At 37.4% G+C, this 17,403-nt stretch overlaps 1 protein-coding gene across 1 annotated transcript in view; it reads left to right on the top strand.

Annotated features, from left to right (window-relative positions):
• The window catches only part of ABCB1 (ATP binding cassette subfamily B member 1), a 35,709-nt gene extending 29,783 nt beyond the window's left edge, over window positions 1-5,926 (top strand). The window contains exons 25-28 of the mRNA XM_030970533.1: window positions 198-395; window positions 2,083-2,289; window positions 3,216-3,362; window positions 4,770-5,926. Of these exons, the coding sequence (XP_030826393.1) occupies window positions 198-395; window positions 2,083-2,289; window positions 3,216-3,362; window positions 4,770-4,964 (747 nt within the window). The 3' untranslated portion in view covers window positions 4,965-5,926. The remainder of the gene's footprint in view (window positions 1-197; window positions 396-2,082; window positions 2,290-3,215; window positions 3,363-4,769) is intronic.
• The last annotated feature ends 11,477 nt before the right edge of the window (window positions 5,927-17,403 follow it).

The raw sequence follows: 17,403 nt of genomic DNA, 5'->3' as shown, positions 1-17,403 counted from the left end.
TGCATCTTTGGCACTATCTGAACAAGACATGGACCAAGTTCTCTATTGTCAGTCCAGCTTTTGCACATAGAGTCAAAAGGGTATTTGTTTTGAAAATCTCTATTGCTTCTGGAGGGGTGCGGATACTTCTGCAATTCTATTCTAATCATCTGTGAAATTGTCTTAAAGATGTAACAACGATAATATTTTCATTATAGGAAACATTTGAGGGAAACATAACAATCAAAGATGTGGCATTTAACTACCCAAACCGACCTGAGGTCAAAATCCTCCAAGGGTTGAATCTAAAAGTAGAAAAGGGACAAACTCTGGCTCTTGTTGGCAGCAGTGGCTGTGGAAAGAGCACTGTCGTTCAGCTGCTGGAGAGGTTTTATGACCCACTCGATGGAGAAATGGTAAGTATTTTTGCAAGAACATGTCAACAGGTTAAGTGAGAGTGTTCTTCATTGGTTTTCTGTGATTTTATAAGTACAATAGGTATTTCTAGTTTTATTTTTAAGTATTTTTAAGTGACTCATTGGGTCTCCTAAATTAAACTAGATGTATATAAGTCCCAGTTTCCCACATTACAATTATTGATCCACAGTCTCATTATGGCTTTAAATTCAGAACAAATTTATTGAGGTTTTTATAATAAGAACAGTTGAAAAATTGATAAATATATCTACTTCTATATGATCTAGTAATAGAATTTTCCATCTATGTTCTTTCAAAAAAAAGGTGACATTGACAAAAGTAATTTTTTTCATAATTTTTACTTGTCAGGAACATCTTTAGGAGTATGCCTGCTTATTAAATGATAGATTGTAAATACTTTCAGTAATATCGGTTTAAAATGTAGGGTTTCCTATACTACTCATTCAGCAACTTCACAATTTTTTTTCACATAGTGCTACTCTTAATTGCTGTTGTTCTTTGGTGTAAATGTGCTCAGAGGTTTTAGAAGAATTTTAGAGCTTGTCTCTGCAGAGATACTCACAAAGCATAAAACTATAATTAAATAAAGCCTAGATACAATCAAAAAGATTTTTTTGAGGTTAAGAGTGCCCAAAAAGGTTCAATGTAGCAAAGCGATGTCTAGAAAGAGGCAGCATCGGTGCCTCAAAAGTGTGTTTAACAAAATGCAACTTCCTTCCCAGTGTTTCTGACCTTGTGTCCGTGAATAACCAACAACAGTTCACTGAAGGGTAAAGCACAGACCTGTGCCATAGAAACCACAAAAGTGTTGGACTAATTCTCAGGCTGAGCTGTACTGTGAACTGAGTGAAAGGGGTTTAGCTTAAAGCAGAAACTGTCAGAACAGCTGTTCACAAAAGTTCCCTCATTTCATTGGATTTTGAGTCAGGTTCATTATAGCACCTTTTCCATTGAAGAAAAAGTTATATTGGCTGAAAATTGACTGTTCTAGCACCAGCTGTGGAGTTCATAGAATAATCTCCTCCAACAGCCATGCTATGAAGGGGGCAATTCTTCAACTACCCAGCTGATCATGTCACCCAACACAGAGCCTAAGTGCTGCGCTGGGTCACTCTATTGGAGATTTAACAACACTTTTAATGTCCTGGTTTATTTGCGACTGTGTAATTATGAAGCCGATACATAGAAAAAAAATTAAAATTCTGTATTTATCTAATAAAAAATGATAGCAATTCAGCAGGCATATTTAGCAGAAGTATGAGAGAGTTGCCAATAAAGAAAACTTGCTGCAAATGACATCTTAAGGAAGTAAATTTCTCCTTTATAGATGCAAAATAGAGGAAAATTTTCCTGCTGAAGAAACAATTGTAAGAACTTTACGCAAAGTTCTTTGAAGTTGCTTCAGCATATCCTATCTTCCACTGTCTTCAAAATCCTAATTAAATATTGAAGTAAAGAAAAGGACTGAGTCACCATTCACTTCTATGAATTAGAAAATTTTGGAACATAGACAAGAAGGAGGGGAAGGGATTATGCAAGTTTGCAATTGATAAGAAAGAGCTAAGGAAAGAGCTACAATTGTGCAACTGCTGTGTATGAATTTACAGTGGGTCTCAAATTCATATATAGCCATGTGACTAAAATTTAAAATGTTTGCTTTCTCAGCTTTTTGATGGCAAATCTGCAAAGTCACTGAATATCCAGTGGCTGAGAGCTCAGATTGGTATTGTCTCACAAGAACCAATCCTGTTTGACTGCACTATTGCTGAAAACATCGCCTACGGAGATAACAGCCGGCAGGTGTCCTTTGAGGAAATTGTTAGTGCAGCAAAACAAGCCAATATCCATTCCTTCATTGACTCACTGCCAGATGTAAGTTATTCCCTTTCTTTCCTTCTCAGAACTGGATGTGAACTTAAGTGGCAGGGGAAAACTGTCTGCTTATAATTACCCGAGGTACAATAATTCTCTGAGATGAAAATAAATCTGAAACATTTTTTAAAATATTTTCTTACTTAATTGTGTTTAGCATACTTATTTTCACTCTGGGAGATTCCATTGTCAGGTGGAGAGTGGAACTTTTAAGATCTCGGGGAAGAAGACACACAATTATAACTAACTGAGAGCTGCTACTAAGGGGTGGGGATTTTAAAGTTGAACTTTTTTTTAAGCTCCTGTCTTTCTCAAGCATATGTAAAAGATTCTGCTAGACTGATGAGTTTACACTTTCTTCCAGTTATACCTAGCCAGAATTTGAATTTCAAGTATTCCTGTGGTCTGAAAATTACTAAGAATTTTTCACCTATATGCATGAGACAAACACATAATACTATAAGACTGAGTATCTTGGGTCAGATGAAAGGTCTGCCATGCACAAAATCTTGTCCTTATGCAGACCAGAAAGATGTAATTACAAGTATTCAGAAAGGCTAAAAATTTAATCACATTTCCCCTGAATACTTATCTCACTTTGCATGATTTTTCAGAGTTTGAACCCCAGTATTGTCACAGACTTTCACTGACCCTTGGTGTTGTGTTGTCTGATTGAGAATAACATTGTCATTCCAACCTCAGAGTGGCTTGTTGCTTTGAATTCATTAAACACTTGATGTTATAAAGAAGTCTACCAGTAAAAGATCTACAGATCCATAGCAGATAGAAATTCTTGTCAGCTGTTTTCAGAGAGCTACTGGTGTGGAATATGCAGATTATGGGAGGCTGGTGTCAGAGTTGATATGCTTCAATATACATCCAAACTGATTTTCACTCACAGCCTGAACTTAATATATTTTTTGCAGAAATACAATACCCGTGTAGGGGACAAGGGAACGCAGCTTTCTGGTGGCCAGAAGCAGCGGATCGCTATTGCCCGGGCTCTCGTACGCAGGCCCCAGATTCTGCTTCTGGATGAAGCTACTTCTGCCTTAGACACAGAAAGTGAAAAGGTAACTTATGTCCCAGCCAGGAATCTGGAATCTAAATTTTTTTTTTGTGATTACTGTTTTTATTCCCACAGTTTAAAGCCAAAAGCTGGAAATATGACATCTTATGCAAATTATATGTTTAGGCAAATAATAGGCAAATATAATTACCCCTCACTGGGGGGAAAAAAGTCTTACCCCTCCGTGGGGGAAAAAAAGTGTTTTTTACATCTGTATGGCAGTAGGCAGATTGATGTTGCTATGAAGAATACATTCCTTAGCCTAGAAGTCTTCAGGCTTCAGCTGAGAAAATGCTATCAAAATTGAATCAAGACACACAAACTACAGAAGCCAAAAAGATTGAGGATGGTGCCAAAGAACATTGGGGGTTTTTTTTCTGTGAAACTGTGATATGTGGCTTTCTTAAGTTTTCTTCCTTTTCCTATTGCTCTCTGGTCCTTGCTACCTGTTCATGGCTAAAATGAAAATTTTAGGTAATAATTGCTAAAACATTTACCTTTTTTTTAAGGCCAAAGCTGTAATCTTGATACTACAGAAGTGCAATCCAGCTGTAGAAAATTAACAGAGTCTACAAAAATACTTACTATTAATGAGGCAAATATTATATCATATATTATAATCTGGAAAGTTAAGATTTCTATGAAGTTTTGATCAATTGTAGGCATGAAAAAATGAGGTTTAAGGAGAAAATGCCATTAAATAATTCCATGTTTTATTGTTTTCTTGATTATATGCCAGTTAGGTATTTAAATTTAACCTCTTACTTTATTCTGCATTAATAAGCATAAGGAATAAATACAAGAAAGCAGAGATTGTTTTTAATATCTTCTGCTAGTGATAGCTTTAAGAAAATGTGATTCATGAGACTCCCTGTGAAATCATGAGAACTAATATGATAGCAGCTGGCCCAAGAATATTGACTTCTGTATATAATTAATCAGTCATGAAAGGAAGCTGTGGAGGTTCCCAATTAAACCTCCTCTTCACACAAAGACCAATACTGAACTCAAATTTAGATTAATTTATGCTGTGTCTGGTAGGGTACTTGAAAATCTCAAGGAGATTCAGTAGAGATGTTTTTGTCCCTGTTCCAATGCTTGATTATCCTTGCAGTGAATCCTTTTTATATCCAGTCAGAACATCTCCTACAATTTAAAACCATTTTCTTTTTTTCTCCTGCCATGCATCTCAGTAACGAGCCTGGCTCCTTCTAATTCTCTTAGCTCTCACAGCATTATCCACTCTGACAGCCTGGACTCTGCCAAGACACAAGCTAATTCTAAATCAAGAAGCTTGAGCAACATATATTCCCTTTCCTTCACTGCCATATTCGAGCTTACAGATGGCAGTTGAGGTGTATGTCCCAGCAGCTGCCAGAAGAGCTCACCTCTTGGTTTGTTCCTTGTGCAGATTGTCCAGGAGGCGCTGGATAAAGCTCGGGAAGGTCGCACGTGCATTGTGATAGCTCACCGCCTCTCCACCATCCAGAACGCTGACAAGATCGTCGTGCTCCAGAATGGCAGGGTCACAGAGCAGGGCACCCACCAGCAGCTTCTGGCTGAAAAAGGTGTCTACTATTCCCTGGTCAATGTTCAAAGTGGGTAATGCAACATCTCAACCCAAGGCAGTATTTATCTCTGAATTGTCATTGTAATTATTTCAATATCAACAGTCAGTCTTGATACTTTTGGTTTTCTTCATTCCTTTCATAAGGTATACAAATCCAAGAAATACTAAGTAGATGTGTACCATTTTGTCACTACTAGTTTTCATTATTCAAACCTCTTTTATATGTGGCCAAAGCAGATGCCCATGGCATTCATGAAAGTAGAAGCATGCTAAGCCAAATGTAATTATTATTAGCTTGCTTTGAACTCTTTCAAAAATCACTCTAATTAGGTGTGAGCAACTTGGAAATATTTTCATGCTCATTAAAAACGGTTTTGCTCTTGTCAGAAATAAACCTCAAGCCTTATCCTTGCTGTGCCTGTGTAAGACAGTCAGTCCTGGCCTATTAGGCTTGTTACCATATATTATGAGAATTTGCAGGTAGGCTGAAGCTTGATGCCAGGTGTCTCCTGTTTTGATGTGGAGTTTTAGTAAAGGCCTTGAAAATACGGGCGTAGGCTAAAAAAAAAGATCCCAGAACTATAAGTACCTTACTGATGGTTAGTTACTGATCATTGAAGAGTTGCAAGCTTAAGAGATGGAAAAAGACTGCTTGAAATGAAACAGAAATTAAACAACAGATAAGGAAAAAACCCAAGACCATTACTGGTGGACAAGACAAGGCATCTGCTGCAGCCTGGGAAAGTACTCTCTGCAAGTCTCTCAAAGTCCTTGGAGTCAGAGGTCAAGGAATACGAGCTCTCTAAAGACTGTAATGTTTTATACAAGGTGAAAATCCTGGATTTGGACTTGGAGGAGGGGGAAGGAAAGCTTCCTTTTCAGTGCTGACATCCTTGGCTGAAGAGCTCTTGAACCTGAGCACTGCCGTGACTGACAGTCTCAAGGACTGCAACCATCGGTGCTGAATTCCTGCCATGGGCTCTGGGATACTGTATATTATTTGCAAATATAGGATGGCTGTTAAAGGAATAACTGCTTCAAACACGGAGTAATATTGACTAATAATTATTAATGACTAAACAGTAGAAATGTATTTTGTTAGCGAGTATTTATGCAGTAAAGTTTTGTTTTTAAGTTTAAAACTGTCTCGATTAATCTATCGTCTGCACTTCTGTCATTGCATTTTCTCATTCCCTGAGATTTATACATTTGGTCTGTCATACCCACACTCCGATATTTACTCACACAGAGCCAGTCTGTAGGCAGATAGGCCATATCAGCTAAGCTCAACCATGTACTAATTACACTCTACAGAATGTTGATTGATGCAGTCTCACTGTATTCCTGTTGAATCACATACCTGTTTTCTTTTGTTTCTGTCTTAGATGGAAAACCAGTTTGACTGGAAAATTTGTTTCTATTTATGCATTGCTTGATACAATAATGTTCTTGTCTGTCAATAAGGATATTACTCCGCACAGTAATAGAAATAAGTAATACTTGCAACTGTAAGAATGAAATAGTTACTCTTCAACATTATAGTCTGAAGATTCAAGTAAGAACATACTTAGAGTGATTTTTTAAAATTAAATTCTGGATGTTAGTATTTTGTTTTTAAACTAGGATTTTTAGTTGTTGATGATATATTTTCTAATTATTGGATTAGGAATGAATGAGTTATTTCCCCAACTCATTTCAAAGATGCTTGATTTACCAGAACAATTTAGCTTTTAATGAAAATCAAGATAATACTGTAAATATTTTACCAGAAACATCTGAAAACCATTAAAAAAATTTTGGCCATATAGTTTAAAATATATTTCAGAAATTCATGTCAGATGCAGAAACTTTCCAAAACAACCTATTTCCCCCCATTCTTTTCTTCTACATTTTTAAAGAAGTATTTGTTGAGACTTATGCAAAAGTTTTATAATAATTCCAAGTCCACTATAAGTGCTTGAACAGCTATGCTGCTTCTCACAATTACATCCTTTTCAGATTTTTTTTTCAGAAGATCACAACAGCCATATTGCTACAACTGAACTACCATTCAATAGCTCATCATGTAGCTTCTAGGCACAAAGCCAAAAGGACAGACAAAAACACCTCCAAAAATGTGTTTGTCATCATATTCTATTCATACACCTTTAAATTGCAGTGGTTTACCCAAAGGAAGGGTTCTCTGAACTAGGACAATACTACTTTAAGGACCATTATTCTACCACATCTTTCCAAGGGGCTGCAGAGGTCTTACTCCTTAGCTCTGCCTTTTCATTTAGGCTCTAACCTTTCTGGTTCCCCTTGATGTCATAAGACACTTTTCTGAGCTTTAAGTCCTCCTTGTTGGAGCAGTCAGCTCTTGTCTTTGCCCATGAGCACTCTGAATGCAGGATGATACATTTATGTTGCTATTCTGAAATAATAGGCCTTTTTTCCTCTGTCTTTGAGAGCCTGCAGTAGTTTCAAGCAGCACTCACTGTTTTGAGGGGAGGTAATTTAATGTTTTCCACACATTTCTTGTGCCTCTAGACCCCATTTCTTGTGCCTCACTATCTTTGGGGCAAGTCTTTAGAGAGATGTCAGCATTGACACCATCTTGGCAATCCTAAACACATTGCAAGCAAATGCCACTGACTGTGGGGAAACAGAAAGCAAGGACTTACATTCAACAGTCTGATAGCCCTCCTGCTGAAAGGATTAATCAAAATAGAGTTCTCAGAAGAAAAAGACGATTTAGGTCTAGAAAGTCATTCTTACTGCAGATTTTTATCTGGCTGTTAAACACCTGTATCCTATTGTTCAGCTTTCTCCAGCATATTGATTCCTGCAAGGATAACTGGCTGTTCCTTATGCAACAAGTATCTCATTTCTACACCCTTCTATAATATCTGACATAGAGTGAGAGCATGAGTAAACTCCTCATTCTCCCTCACTTCAAGAGTTTCTGAAAGGGAATTTCTCACCAGTGCTGTAGACCATGTACCATGTCCAAAGGAGGACTATCCATCAGTTCTGGACCTCCATTAGTCTCTTCTTCAGGCATTCCTTCAGAGTTCTTCCTGAACTATCCCACGTGTTGGGAGAAGTTCAATGGTCTTCCTCCCTAAAACTGACTCCTCATCAATCAAGATTTAGTGGAACCAGTTCTCCTTTCTTGCAAGTAAATCCTTTGAATCTGATGTCTCCTTCCTGTTACACTTATCTATAAAATCAACCTTCCTGTGAGTTTACAAGACGACTTGGAGGTAAGAAGAAACTTGATAAACTACTTATGAATATAGGGCAAAACCGTTCAATTTTTGTGCAAAAAAAGCTACATTGCAATTGTATCTATGGACAGCCTAAATAACTGTTATTATCAAGTACTCAGTCTTCTAGACAAATTGTCTAGAATAATATATTTAGTCATAAATTAATTCTGTATTTCCAAGAGAGGGTGGTATCATTATTCTATCATTATCATTATTACCTTAAGGTAGTAAATTGAAAGCTGAAAGTAAGAAACAGGACTGGCAGCAACTTCACATTCTTTGCTGTGAATTTCATGGACTCTAGAGCTATCAAAAGTAGAGAACAGGAGGGAAAAGTGCAGAACACACAAGGACAACTATCTTTAGCAATCCTTGTTGTTGAAAGGTTGAGTACATTTCATTTTGTCTTTGTGTGCTTATTCCTGTATACATTTCATTCCACTAAAGATGGAGATCAGTACCATAATGCTGTTGCTGTAGAGATCTAGCACAGGACTGCACATAACTCACAGTGAGTATTCAAACCTATGTCATTTCTCTACGCAAGTCTATCTTCTGCAGGATTAAAAGAGGTCTGGCCAATGAAGACTGGGGCACATTTCATCCTGCTCTAGAGTTGCTGTCACTAGCAGGTCAGATTAGCAACAATCTTGTATTGTATCTCTCCATAAGAGGGTGTGAGATGATTATCATAAATACCTACATTGTTTATGCCCTGGTGTAGAGTACATGAATCACACCTTGAATGAGTGCTCTACTAAAATCAGCATCTTAGATCCTGCATTACGTAATGTTTTATAAAAGTAGATCCATAAACACTGGCTGCAGCCTTACATTCACTAAGCCAGAGGCATTTTTGATGGAAATACTAGAAATTGTATGGGGCTGTTTTAAAACGTCCTGACATTTAAAGTTACTGATGTTTTAGGTAACTTAAATGTAAATATCATGCTTACATATATAATCTCTGAGTAGAAATTATATTATTTATTTGCCTATTAAAGGAGACAATATGTTAAGAATCTTTTTTGAATACACAAACACTTGTTCTAAGATAAAAAAGTGTGGTCCTTACATCATCTAACAAACAGAAATTGTTTTATTTCCATGTTAATTTTGATTTGGTTCTCAAAATCACAGATGAAAAAGGAAGAAGTGAATAACCTGATTAATCCAAGAAAAAAAAATCAGTTTGTTATATACAAGATGTTAAAATGAAGCAATGTTGAGGGGAGAAGGAATGAATATTTATATGATACAGGAACTGTGGGTTCCCACTTACACTTGAAATGTCTATAATTAGGACAACTTTCATTACAGCAGTATATTAAAAAGCCAGGGCAGAACTTAGAATGAATTAAGCTACCACAGAATCATAGAATGACTTGGTTTGGAGGGGACTTTAAAGAACATCTGGTTCCAAGCCCTCTGTTGTGGGCAGAGACACCTTCCACTAGACCAGGTTCTTCTGAGCCCCCTCCAACCTAGCCTTGAACACTTCCAGTGATGGGACATCCAAAGCTTTTTTGGGCAACCTGCTCCAGTGCCCCACCACACTCAGAGTAAGGGATTTTTTCCTACTACCTGGTCTAAGCCTGCTCTCTTTCAGTTTGAAGCCATTTCCCCTTGTCCTGCCCCAAATGCCCTTGTAAGCAGTGTAGGTGCACTATGACCAGCACTATTTACTCTCTTTACTGCTGGGGCTGTGACAAACTGTTTGGTTAACACTGGCACCACACTTTTTCTTTCTAGGCACTCTTCTCTTTCCCCAGGATTATCTTCTTCTTACCTTCCCTTTTACATATATGACATTTTGTACAGTTTTCATTTTGGATTAATCAATGTGCTTGCTTGTTGTAGAAACTTTTCAGTCATTCTTTGATATGCATATATTTAATACTGTTGTAAAGCAATACATCATTCCCATGTTGTTCAACAAAAAAAAAAAAAAAAAAAAAAAACAAACAAATAAACAAACCAAAATATATATATATAAAACAGAACAAAACAAATAAAATATTTGCACACATTCCAAGGGAAAAGTAGGAAAAGACACTATGGAATTATGATGGATTTCTCCATCCATCATATGAATTCCTAATCTAAATTAAGTTTTCCCAGGATTTTCTTTTGGATAGCTCTACAGAAGATTTCTCTATATGTATCTGTCTATTTTTCAGTGTAAAAGAAGATGAATTATTAAAGATTAGAGTTATTTACATATCTGCTGAATCAAAATCAGCTTAGACACTACTCCTTATGCATATTAGAGTTGTGAATTACAGTTCTGGATGCTAATATTTCCCTGTTCAGATGGTTAATGGTACATTCAGTGAAGCATACAGCAATATAGATTTGCAGATGTTTATAATTTCATTTCCTGCAATTTCCTGAGTAGCTCGATAAATAATCTGAAGCTTGGTTGCTCACTTGGTGCTTGCATGTAGACATTTGAAATCTTTCCTCTGAAGACAGGATTATTTCTCCTAGCTCTCACTTCCACACTACTACCTATGAGACTTTAGCTGTCTTAGAAAAAATGTATGTGATTTCCATCTAAGAATATTTCATTTCAAAATGAAAATAAATTTCAAAATATCTTTCAAAATTTCTCTATAAGTACTGTGAACAATTGAAATGCTAGAAGTAATTTCTGTTTGAACTTTAACACCTCTTCCCTTTGAGTTCATGATGAAAGGTGTATGTTTTCTTCTTTATTACTCTATTCTGTAAATCAACAATTTTTCTTACTATGGCCATGTCTTTAATTTGCCACATGATGGCCACATTTGTTCAGAAAATGGCTACACTGATCTGCATTATCTTTTTTTCTTTTTACTTCTTCATGTATGTCTTGTTCGACTCAATACATGCACTATTCTTCTAACCTAAACAGCAATGTTCTCTTCCCTGCCTAAGGGATTAGCACATCAAATTTACAGTCCTGACACCATTGCTGCCATGTCCTTTAAAGTCAGGATTCCTAAGACCTAGACTAAGGCAGGAGACACTAACTGCACTTCCCAGCTCCTACTGTGTCAAGCAGACCTGCTGGAGGCAATCCAGGATGGTAGATAATGTTTATCTCTGCATTCAAATCAAAGGCCTTTCATTTATTTCTTCCTAAATTAATCTAATTTGTCACAAAACCTATTAAGATAAAGGAGGAGGATAAAGAGGAATCTCCCCATGTAAAAAGTATTTCAGAGTATTACAAGAGCAAAGAGGTTTTCATTTGATGCGTAATTTGATTCCACATCCAGAGTTTGAGTTCCATTTATTTTTGAGTGACTTGCTTCTCTAAGAGAAATTTCTTTGAACACCACTGTCATTCTACGTTGAATTTCATGTGACCTCTAAGTTTTACAGAACAGATATAGAAATTTACAAAATAGGATATTAAAATGCCACATTTATATTGAAGTGAAACTGTTCACCTGTGAGACAACAAGCATTTCACCACCAACACTGGTATTTTATACTAGGTGAATTTAGTATTGCCTGTTAATAGAAGATAAAAGCATTTCACAGTAGCTTAATTTTGCAGCTGTGGGAAGGAAATTCAATGATTGGTTCAATTTAATATACCACAGACTTTAAAACAGATGTTCAATGCATTTTTGTATTATCTAAATGAAAATAATTTTAAAATTATTTAACTGTCTAGTTTGTTCAACTGGCTGCAATGAGGACACAGAGATGGTTTATTGCTTTACGCTGAGAAAATTCTGTTTCTAGGATGAGATTGCTTCACAAGAAGAAAATAATTCTCAATAACACCAATGAACTTCTCATTGTGGGTGAATATGTGTGTGCACAAACACGACTCTTTTTGTGTCCAGTAGCAGAAGAATAAATGATGGGTCCAATTTCATCTGAATATGAGAAAACAGTTTATTATTGTGAGAGTGGATGAGCACTGGAACAGGTTGCTTAGGGAGGTTGTGGACTTCAGATATCCAAATGAAACTAGTTATGGCCCCAAACTACTTGTTATACTTGGCCCTGCTTCAGCTAGGCTTTGGACTAGACAATCTCCAGAGGTGCCTGTCAACTTCAGCCATTCTGTTTTTCTAAGTAGGAAAAATTATGATCAACCATGTGGATCCAACCAGTTAAATACATCCACTCCATATGGTGACTTTCAGTATGTCAAAACCATTCAGTACATCACAAGCGTATTAAGAAGAAAAGAGTAATGAAAAAATGCTTGAACAGAACTTCATAGACTTCTGTACAAAGAGTACATAAAAGTCTCCCGTGCCTTAAAGATGACTATAACACAACAAAAGGAATGTTACAGAAATACTTCATGACTTCTGCTGACAGCCTGAGGCAAAGAATCAGTGTCTGCCAAAGGAGAAAGAGGATTGTTTTCTCACTCTTACCAAGAAGCCATCATTTCAACAGGACATTGTTTTGACATCATGATAGTAAGCCATGGCCTTACTCAGTGAAAGACAGGGACTGGCAAATCTTTCTTGTTAGGAATTGCAAATAATTAATTGCAGGACAGCCACAGGCAGCTGGAGTGGATACTCAGGTACTGTCATGGCTGCTGCTCTCTGCTCTTCTGAGAGCAGCTTTCCCCTTCCCCTCTGCTGCATCCTCATTCTACTGCATTGCTGTAAGACCCTCAAAGGCCACCCTGAGAACTCATAATGAAAGGAAAACACTGAGTTCCTCCAAGTTTCTAAGAGCTCTCACACTATCAAATCTCATTTTCAACAAATTTTTTTTGGTTTAATTTTTTTGAGCTTTTGTCCCTTCTCAACCAATGCTATCAAACTCTAAAAGACAACATTGATTTTCTAGACATAAAAACAGCCATCCATTAAACTAATTCTAGAGAGAAAAATATAGCATAATTTAAAGCTTATTGTAAAACTGTGGCATTTTTTCTTTATTGATACATCAGTCAATAATTTTTCTGAGATTTTCCTTACACCTTGATGGGAAAGCTGGAGGAAGAAATGACCAGGTAATAGGAAAGCTTTCAGTCAAGTCATGGCTGTTCTTTTTTGTAATAGAGATCTCAAGTGAAAGCTCTCTAAAGATTATTCCAATATTTTGTTAATTTTATTACAAATATTTCACAGAACTCTAGGAATTCAACTTCTGTCGTGCCTTTAAGCTAACAACATTTTATAAGTGAGAGAGCACCTTGCGTTTTTTCACCCTAATACCTGTCTGTGCCAGATCACTTGTACTCTTCCTCCATGCCCACATCTTTCCCTCCTCATTGTCCCCTTGCACTCCCCTGTTCCTACTTTGCCACCAGTCCTGCCTGATTTGCAACCTAGTTTCTCTTCTTCCTGCCACAACTTTCCTGTTCATCCTTTTTCCTCTTCTCTGATGCTTTCCTTCCTGTGTCAGTGGGTCAGGACCACAGAGGGTAAGGCACAGCCCAGTGCACAAATCACTGCCACACATCTCGCTCTGAGGGGCCCTGGGAGAGGGATCTCTCACAGCTGGGTGGTTTTAGTGGCATCTCCAAGATTAAAAAAGGGATAGGGAAAAAAAGTGCAATGTTCATTCAGGTGGTGGATGCCTTTTTCATGGTATTTAGAGCTGGTTTTACAAAAGCCTGGAAATTGACACTTGTGATTCTGGCCTTCAGTCCCGTTATGGAAGTCTCATCAGGTCTCCATGCAAAGATATGAAAACATATGAGTTTTCAATGAAATGGTGAGCCATATCTTCTATACATCTGGTGTCTGTAATATAAACAACATGACCACAAAACCCAGCAAGATTTGAAACTCAGAATTCAATAACAACTGTTGCCCACAGAAAACATGTTCCATCCCTTCATGCTCCAGCTCCCAGTGTTACCTAGGTCTCTAAGGAACATCTTTGGGTACCTTCACCTGGCTGCCCAACTCAGTACAGCCTCTCTCTTTGGTCATCCAGTGCTGTTCCTTACTCTCATAAGTGATTATCTCTTCTACCTGCTCATCCTCAAGGCGCTGTTTGCCAGCCACTTCTGCCACAAGTGCACTAAACCTGATGTAGGTTTTTCCTCATGGCTCAGAAGCAGAAAGACCTTCCCTGTTACTAGACCAGGTCTTGTTTTTGTAGAAAACAAGTGTATGACCTGAACTTTTTAACTCCACTGCTTCAGGAAAGGTATTCTATTTGTTTGAAGATCGAACACCTCTTTCCAACAAAATAGATGCACAGTTTCTGTATATTAATTTATTCCTGGACCAGCACTGAGCCTTTGCTTTAGTAGCTCCCTCCTGTGGGTTTACTTCCCTGTGCTGTTTATAGAAATAAATCTTAGATTCTCTCAGATGGCATTTTGCTAGGGAACAAAATTAAGTCATTTTAGTTTTCTCATACAGTATAGGTTTTCACTGATCATAATTTTTTTCATTTTGTCATATTGTATTTCACATAACTATGGTTCATCTGCTTCTCTTTTTACTACTCTCCAATATAATTTACCTAATTCTGTACGGTATTCTGGTATTCTTTTGTCCTGGTCTTCTCACTGGTTTTCTGTACAGATCCTCTCAGTTTTGCACCATTGGAAAATTTCATAATCATGAGTATTGTTTGCATGCCCAAGTCATTAATTTAAGTAAGAGCAATAAATCCCAAGACTGAGTGAAGAATTAATGTTGCCAGCTCCCTTGGGTATTATTACATCTCCATGCTGAACACCTCTGTCTTCCTTCAAACTCTTTTTTACCCTACTGTTCTTTTATTACTTCACAACTATTGTTTAATAATTTATCTCATGGCTTTAGGATAAAATGGCATTAATGAAGTCCCAATGGAATTGCTTTACTGGGTCTAGCCTCTCTAGAAAAAAAAAAAGAGAACCAAAGAAAAATCATTGGCTTAATTCTTCGCTTCACTAACACATGACATAACTTATTGCCATTTATTTCAGACTATTTTTTTAAATTTGTTTGCAAGCTTCCTGTGCCGGTTTTGTAGAGATATAAGTGCAATTTCTCAGATTGCTCTTTCTGTGATAACTCTTCAGCCCCATGTCTCTATCCACAATTTGAAAATAATCACTGAAAATCTTTGATACTGAACCAGTATTATGTTGGCCAGGTTATTCAATACTCTGGAATAAAGAGTTCATGATCACCATCAGAAGCACATTTCTTCCTTATCATTTTCCCTTTCAGGTCAGATGTGGCAATTAAGATACCCCAAATCACATTTGTCACCCTGCTTTTGGCACCATGCACTTTTGTGGGGTTTTTTTACTGAAAGTTAAGGCTGAATGACAGTTTCAAGGCCATCCCTGGTGAAATTATAATCCCAATGCTTTTTCATTTCCAAGATACATTAAATGAAAACCCATCATTGCAGATCTTTTCTCTGTGTGGTCATCTGTAATTACAGGAAGATAAAATTGCTCAGTATATCGCAAGCATAGAGAAGCAGTCAATACATGTTCTTCTACTCTTAGCAAGATCTTTCTTGGGCTTGGATTTCTGTGTACAAAAATATTTTATAATTCCTCGATGTATTTCAAGGGAAATTTATGCATATACACATGAAAGAAAGGGTAATTTCTTGTATGTTCTAGGGTTTTTTTTGTGGGTTTTTTTTCCTTTCAGGTACCAAAAAATAGAAGATGTCAAACATACTGCTGTCAAACAGGAAATATCAGCCATGATCTCTATGGGTATTGCTTTCTTTTTGATACATACATCATAGGTCTTGGCCTGGTATGGAATCATTGTGATACTTTCTAATTTTAATAGAGTTCACAATCCCAAGATTCTTCTGCTTGATGAGGCAACACCAGCTTTGGATACTGAGAGTGAACCAGCAGTGAAGGCAGCACTGACCAGGTCGGTATTGGTCAGTGTTGAAGTGCTTTTGTCAGTGCCCATGGAGCTAATTAATGATGTTATGGGTAGGACTGAACAGCAGCAGGCCCCCCAAACAAGCTTTAGTCCTTTCAGCACCACAGAGCTCAGTGTGTGCTGAGACCTAAATATCCACAAGCAGTTTTGGGGATCCCTGTGGTTTGTGCTCCTATGAACACCCAGCAAAGCAATAGGAAAGCAGCTCGGGGGTTTCTGCTACAGGCTGACTGCTGTCCAGACCTAACTTGTACACCACACTGACAGTTCAAGGCAATAGCCAATCCTGTATTTCTTGCTGTCTGCTCTAAGCATGTCTGTGAACCATTTACAAAAGAATTCCACCTATTACTCAGTCTGATCCAATCATTTGCTGATTTATTCCCCCCTCTGTTTCTCTACTTTACTATGCACCTATGCTTATGATCTGGATGAAGAGAAATCCTCACCATTGCATAAACAGTTTCAGCAATGATCACAATTTCTCTATGGACAAAATGTTCAGAGAACCTTTTTCACAATATACTGTCACAGGAGAAGTAGCTAATCTGCCTTCTCATTGCAAAGTTCTTGCAATCCCTAATGTCTACTTGGACACCTAATTGCCACTAATTTCAGCAAAACTGGAGTTTGTCCAGTAGTTCTAATTCCTGATCATTCACACTACTTTGTGAAGCTATGCTTGCTGGCACACACAGGGATCTCCCAGCCCATCACCTGGGAAGGGAATCCCAGAGACAGCAGGGCGGGGAACTGCTGATAGAGACACGTTTGGTGGGATTCCCAACTAAGTGCTGCAATATAAAATTTACAGAGCTTGTTTAAACAAGACACTTAGCCTCTCACCTCCCCCACAGAGCTTTGAAATATGTTTTCCTATTGACATTTCTGGCAGAGCATGACAGAAAGGCTTGCTGGGACTAGACTAGCTCTGATTGCTGATGTTGAGCAAGACAAAGCTAACCTGTTGTCTGTCAAGCATTCATTTGTCCTCCTCTTGCCCAATTTTTCTCTTCCTCACTGTGCTGAGCATGTACCTCCACAGAAGGTTTTCATCCAATGCAGACTAGACTCTTTTCCCTGCAGGCTTGCCAAACCTCTGGTGAATCTCTGCTTGCTGTTTTTGTGAATGGGATCTTGTTCTGCTTCTTGAAATGAAGGATCTTAACTTATTTTCTTCTATGTTTTGGTGTGATTTTAACTTTTTAGTATCGCCTCAGACATAGTGAAGCTTTCATACTACCAAGAAAAATCTTTTTTTTTATAGGATGGTTTGAATGGCTGTCATTTCCAGTTCTTAAAATCATTTTCCAATATAAAGATATTCGGTTTATCTAGAAATTCAAGGACAACATCCCATACATTACAATTGAATCTTTTATTTCC

This window comes from Camarhynchus parvulus, chromosome 2, assembly GCF_901933205.1.
Source record: "Camarhynchus parvulus chromosome 2, STF_HiC, whole genome shotgun sequence".
NCBI classification, from domain to species: domain Eukaryota; kingdom Metazoa; phylum Chordata; class Aves; order Passeriformes; family Thraupidae; genus Camarhynchus; species Camarhynchus parvulus.
This window is presented reverse-complemented; position numbering and strand designations above follow the sequence as displayed.